At 33.1% G+C, this 7,049-nt stretch overlaps 1 protein-coding gene across 1 annotated transcript; it reads left to right on the top strand.

Moving 5' to 3' along the window:
- The first annotated feature begins 3,917 nt into the window (after positions 1-3,917).
- LOC108343751 (pentatricopeptide repeat-containing protein At1g79490, mitochondrial) lies at positions 3,918-6,726 on the top strand. Its single transcript, XM_017582117.2, has one exon. The coding sequence runs from the start codon at positions 4,072-4,074 to the stop codon at positions 6,526-6,528; it is 2,457 nt and encodes an 818-aa protein (XP_017437606.1). The 5' UTR covers positions 3,918-4,071; the 3' UTR covers positions 6,529-6,726.
- The last annotated feature ends 323 nt before the right edge of the window (positions 6,727-7,049 follow it).

The following is a 7,049-nucleotide window of genomic DNA, read 5'->3' as shown; positions in this document are numbered from 1 at the left end:
GCATTTATATTATTATGATTTAATTCAAATAATTGTAAGTTTAATATAGTATGAATTTATATTAATACGTATGATTTAATTGAAAGCTTGTTTTGAATTAGAATTATGTATGACATTGTTATGATAATAATTAAAAATTTTCATGAAATTGTCACATGTATTAAATTTTGTAACGAATATGAACATGTTTTATTTATCTAAAATTGGTAATTATATTTGTTTAAGTAAATATAAATGGAAGAAAAATTATATGATTCATATTTGAAAAGTGAAGATATAGTTTATGATGTCATGAGTGTCAACTTCAATATAGTAGCACTCTTATACCGTTTAATTACAAATGCACACATCAATAACAATATTAACAATGTTATGCATTGTTAGATTTGCTTCAAATATATTGATGATGTATTTGAGTGCATCAAATAGTGTTAGAGAATTTGTACCAAACAAAAATAATATATTTATCAATTGACCTCATAATATCATGCAACATATACTTAAATGTAAGGTCGGTAACATATATTTACCATATGATATATTGATCACCCAAATCATACAATACAGTGGAGTACATCTTGACGCAATGTCATCACTTAGATTGGGTCCAGACAACATTTTTCTACCAATTCTTTGAAGAAGTTGAATATTGTCAATGTCAACGGTGTTTGACAGTACGACCTTCATGTTAATGAAGATGAAGGACAACCACAAGATCAAAGTCCTGAACATGACGACTCAAATGTGAGAGGGGGTACAAGACTTGCAAAAAAGAATGCAAGGTATGAACCAAATACAAAGGTCTGTTCAGCGAATTGAAGATAACATGGCTAACTTATCTCTAAACATGAATCGACAATTCACAAACATCAATTTTAGTGTTAACTTAATTATGCACAAATTAGATGATTAAGTTGTATCATATTGGATGATTGTATTACATCAGCTTATGAATTTACTTTATTATATTATACGAACTTATGTCTTTGATTTTTTACATTACATCAATGTCATTTCTATTTTATTTCACAAAATTTGTCATACTTGTTTTATTGTCAAAGTCACCTTATTGAACTTTAAATCAAATGGGTTCTCGAATAATTGACGAAATGGAGAAAGCAAATATTGAAACAAGAAGACTGTGTGTCATTATTCATTGACAACTAGGAGTCATGGAGCATTAAAATGCACTGCTAACAACCACAACCAATGATATTGCTGGAACTCATTCATTTAATCTTACCACCTCAGAAGAAATTGGTAACTTATTAAGGACAATGAACATTCAAGATGATAACTTATTCAGATAATGTTTCAAAATTCTCTCTTCACACTCATCTCATACATGATGTCTGATAGGGATGGCGACACAATATCATTTGAATAAGTTGCTTACATACCTAAACGAATGAACTTCATTATGATTTAAGATAAATATAGTTGTACCTTATTATGTGTCAACATTTTTTGTCGTGTAATATTGTAACTTCACTTCATTATTTATTCATCATGAATATACAATTTGACTTCAATAATAAAAAAAGTATACCACTGGGTAGTAAATTGTATTCTCAAAAAATTATATCTTAAACATAATTATTTGACTTTACTTACTAAATTTATTTTATTTTAAAAAATAATTTTGATTTTTTTCCTCCTTATAATAATTTTTACCATTAAATATATTATTAATAAATATTATTTTATATTACTTTTACCACTAAGAACATTTTAGTAATCTTTATTTTTTATCAATTAATACGTTTTTTTATCTGTCACATCGATCAAATCCTACATTAAATTTTACAAACTTTACTTTCAAATCCACTCTCACTCACCTCTAAATCTCTTTGAAAAAACAACACTCCATTTATTCTCAAATTCTCTCAAATTTATCCACTCCTTCTCTTTTAAATTCATCCTTCCAAATAAACACACCATGTATCTTTCTAAACAACCTAGGTAATTTTGTTGCTTACTTTTTATAGAAACTTGAAAGCTTAATGAATATGAAAATAATAACCATAATATTATCATTCAATTATCCATTGATATTTTATTTCACAATGAAATCTTAAGAAGTTTCTTTATTAATATTAATAATTATTTAATAAATTATAGTTAAATTATTTATTATGTTTTCTAATTTTGTATTTCAAAATAAAGTATGGATAATTTTTTTTAGTATTCGATATTGGATGTCTTCCACAACCATCATGCGCAACTCAGATCATACCTTTTGTTGAATACAGTGAAAACTATATATGAAATTAATCTTCCTTGTTTTAAATATACACATAAGGTCATTAATTTATAATAGAAGAAATATGGACTAAGCCCAAAATACAAATAAGAAATAATAATAAACTAACTAAAGATAAAAGATAAATATAAAATAAAAATAATATATGTAACATTCCCCTCAAGCTAGTGCATACGAATTGTATGTACCAAGCTTGTTACTAATATAATTCATAAAATCTTAGTGAAAATATCTCCTTTAAACTTGAGTGACACCAAATTGTTAATGATTTACGAAGACAACATAGAAGACGAAATATCAACCTAGAAGACTCCTCCTAAGCAACAAATCTTAAAGTTTGCTCCATGTAAATCTCTTATTGCAAATCGTTGTTGAAGAATAAATTGTTAACATCCAATGGATAAAAAAGTCATTGTTGAAGAGCCACCACAACTATAAATAAACTAACAAAAAATCATCTTTGCCGCAGAAGAAAAAACATACATATATGGACGAGTCAAATGCAATGGTGAGAGAAGGAAGGTCAAAAAAGACAACAGTGGAAGAAGTCATTGATGAATAGGAGAGATAAACCTTAAAAATACAAGATTCTCCCATCAAGGCATCTGAAAAAGGAAAAAGAGCAATCTCGATGCTCTAAATAGCTACCTGATAGGAAATCAGACGTGCGATCACTCACGATGATTTTGAAAGAGGAAAAATAATGACATCGATGCTCTAAATCGCTACAAGACAAGCTACCATGCATGATGGCAAAGGGACCAGATCCATAACTTCAAAAGGCGATGAAGGTGTCGTTAACGACACAATAGTCATATGAACGGCACGATCAAAACCGTGTAATAGTAAGTCGAAACTGGAACTTCGATAGTGACAGCGGTAAACGATGGTGTTGCCGATATTGACAGGTGTAGTGGTAGAGGCAATAAAACTTTTTTCTTCAAAATAATCTTAAACTCTAGATAACATGTTGAATATATTGAAAACTATGTATACGATTAATCTCCCTTAAGTTGAATATACATATAAGGTCTTCTATTTATAATAAAAGAAATATAAACTAAACTTAAAATACAAATAAAAAATAATAACAAACAAATTAAAAATAAAAAATAAATATAAAATAAAAGTTATCGAACACCTTTATTATTGTAATCTCTAAACAATAGATATAAGTGTTATTTTAATTTCTTTTTTTTCCATTTTTTTAATCAATAAATCAATATGATAATGAATCAATGTCATCTACTTTTTAATCAATAAATTTAATGGATAACATACATCTGATTACATACTTGTGCATTCTAACAAGTTTAATCTATCTATCTTTCTATATCTAATAATAACTTTTTAATTTTTAACATGTGACTTTTTTAAGTTAATATTTTACAAAATTTGTATTTTGTTTTATCAAGTGTACAATTTTATAAAACTTAATTCTTTATTTTAATTGATTAAATCATTTCTTGCTAGTATCTTAAATAAATATGTTAAATTTAAGATTGATTAAAAAAACAAGATAAGTAATATAAAATTAAAAGTTAAACTACAATTAGGGGTTTTCAGGATTAAACTAAAAAAAATCACCCATGAAAAATTTAAGGTGACAAAATTTCCAATTTAAACATCTAAGTTAAAACTCAGAATGGAGAGAGAGACCACCTTCGATTGAAGTGTAGCTGACACTAGGAAACGCATTTCAGGGTTTAAGCGGTGTGGAATGGAACCTCCCAAACTCCAAACAACAAGAACATAAATGCTGTAAGCACTTTATTTCGTTCCTTATTTCTCGCTTCTTCACATTGACAATGATTTATAATCGCCAATTGCTTTCTTCTGCTACCAATCTCTTCAAACTCACCCATGAATTCTCTCTTCTCTCCCGCGCTCACTCTTCCATTTCTGCGCAACCCTTTACCCGAAAGTTAACGTTTTTGGCCTCTTCATCGATATTTTCGCCCACCCCACGTTTGTGCAATGACTCAAATCTTGTGGGGATGAGAGGCATGAGATGTTTCTGCCATGACAGTGGTGGGTCTAAGGAGTGGACTGAGGAAATTGAGTACTTAGATGAATCGGGTGGTGTTATTTACAAGGGTAAGGGTGTGAGGTCTGTGGAGCCTGGTCTTGATGATCATGTGATGGTGGGTGAGGTGAAGAAGCCCTTTGTGAATGCTCTGGCTGTAGCAAAAATTGTTGAGGTTGTGAAGAGGTGGAAGTGGGGGCCGGAATTGGAGACCCAATTGGACAAACTACAGTTTGTGCCCAACATGACTCACATTGCTCAAGCGATGAAAGTTATTGGTGATTCTGATGCTTGTTTGAGTTTGTTTAGGTGGGCCAAGAGGCAGGCTTGGTATGCTACAAGTGATGACTGTTATGTCATGTTGTTTGATGGGCTGAATCAAAAGAGGGATTTTGAGGGGATTCAGTCGTTGTTTGATGAGATGGTTGGTGATTCGGCTGATGGGGTTTCCTTGTCTGCTGCGTGTAATAGGGTGATTAGGTACTTGGCTAAGGCAGAGAAGTTGGAGGTGTCGTTTTGCTGCTTCAAGAAAATAGTGGATGCTGGTTGTAAAGTTGATACGGAGACGTATAATTCGCTCATTACTTTGTTTTTGAACAAGGGTTTGCCTTACAAGGCATTTGAAATGTACGAGAGCATGGAGAAAGTTGGCTGTTTGTTGGATGGTTCGACATATGAATTGATGATCCCCAACTTGGCAAAGTCAGGGCGTCTTGATGCTGCTTTCAAACTCTTCCAAGAGATGAAAGTGAGAGATTTTCGGCCTGGTTTGAATGTCTTTGTGTCTCTTGTTGATTCTATGGGGAAGGCGGGCAGGTTGGACAGTGCAATGAAGGTTTACATGGAGATGCGAGGTTATGGCTACAAGCCACCCCCTACCATATTTGTTTCTCTGATTGAGTCTTATGTGAAGTCTGGGAAGTTAGAAACTGCTCTAAGGCTTTGGGATGAGATGAGGATGGCAGGGTTCAGGCCTAACTTTGGTTTGTATACTTTGGTCATTGAATCCCATGCAAAATCAGGGAAGCTTGACATTGCTATGTCTACGTTTTTAGATATGGAAAAAGCAGGGTTTCTACCCACCCCATCTACATATTCTTGTCTCTTGGAAATGCATGCTGCTGCTGGACAAATTGATCCGGCCATGAAACTGTACAATTCAATGACTAATGCGGGTTTAAGACCTGGCCTAAGCACTTATACCGTGCTTTTAACTCTACTGGCTAATAAAAAGCTGGTGGATGTGGCTGCCAAAATTCTACTTGAAATGAAGACCATGGGGTATTCTGTAGATGTGACAGCTAGTGATGTTTTGATGGTGTATATTAAGGAAGGTTCGGTTGATCTTGCTTTGAGGTGGTTGCGTTTCATGGGTTCATCTGGGATCAGAACCAATAATTTTATTATCAGGCAGTTGTTTGAGTCATGCATGAAGAGTGGGTTGTATGAATCAGCCAAGCCTCTTCTGGACACATATGTTAACTCTGCTGCTAAAGTTGATTTGATACTCTACACCTCCATTTTAGCTCATCTTGTTAGGTGTCAGGAAGAGAAAAATGAGAGGCATTTGATGTCTATCCTCAGTGCTACAAAGCATAAGGCACACACTTTTATGTGTGGACTTTTCACAGGCCCAGAACACAGGGGACAGCCGGTGTTATCTTTTGTTCGGGAATTCTTTCAAGGTATTGATTATGAATTAGAGGAGGGTGCTGCTAAGTACTTTGTCAATGTTCTTCTCAATTACCTAGTTCTTATGGGGCAGATAAATCGAGCTCGATGTGTTTGGAAGGTTGCTTATGAGAACAAACTTTTCCCAAAGGCTATAGTGTTTGATCAGCACATTGCTTGGTCCCTTGATGTTAGAAACTTGTCAGTCGGAGCTGCTCTTATTGCAGTAGTGCATACTCTTCATAGATTCAGAAAGCGCATGCTATATTATGGCATTGTGCCAAGACGGATAAAATTGGTTACCGGAGCAACTTTGAAGATTGTGATTGCACAGATGTTTAGCTCAGTAGAATCTCCTTTTGAGGTGAGTAAAGTGGTTCTTAGGGCATCAGGAGATTCAGTCATGGAGTGGTTTAAGAAGCCAATTGTTCAGCAGTTTCTTCTTAACGAAATTCCATCCAGGTCTGATATTCTAATGCACAGGCTGAACATACTTTTCCCTAGTTCTGCACCTGAAGTTAGATCTCTATCTCCTCCTAAGCCTCTCATTGCAGTCAGGGAAATCTAAGCAATTTTGATATCTATGGTTAGTAACTGGCATTTGAAGTTTTATTGTTAGTCCAATGTCGTAGAGTGCTGCACAGTGCGAAAGTGATCCTTAAAAATTGTACCATTTAAGAATTTGGAATATAATATAACTCTGATGATTCACATTTTTCACCTTTTGAAGCAGATGAAGATACTATCCGAAGATTAGTTTATAAATCTGTTTAGGATTAACTCGTATGTTAAAATTGCAAATATTTTAAATAATATTAGACATATTTTCATATAGACTTGCTAGCCAGAATGTTATGGTCTTGTTATCAAGATGCTGTAATGAAACATCACAAAATGGTCTCTGCAGTAAATGGAGCAGCACGTTATGTCCACTAAAGTTATAGTGAGTTTTTCTGAATTTATTTCTTTTATATATATTTCCCTAGAGTTTGAAATGATCATCACAAAGAAGCAATGCTGATTGTTGATAGACTCTCTATGCTTCTGAGTAACATTTATGTGTATTTTTAGCTTGTGGGGTCTTTGTTC

This window comes from Vigna angularis, chromosome 8, assembly GCF_016808095.1.
Source record: "Vigna angularis cultivar LongXiaoDou No.4 chromosome 8, ASM1680809v1, whole genome shotgun sequence".
NCBI lineage: Eukaryota > Viridiplantae > Streptophyta > Magnoliopsida > Fabales > Fabaceae > Vigna > Vigna angularis.
This window is presented reverse-complemented; position numbering and strand designations above follow the sequence as displayed.

What these genes read in the sequence shown, in the direction of transcription:
- LOC108343751 (XM_017582117.2), top strand. Translation starts at nt 4,072, where the DNA reads ATGATTTATAATCGCCAATTGCTTTCTTCTGCTACCAATCTCTTCAAA.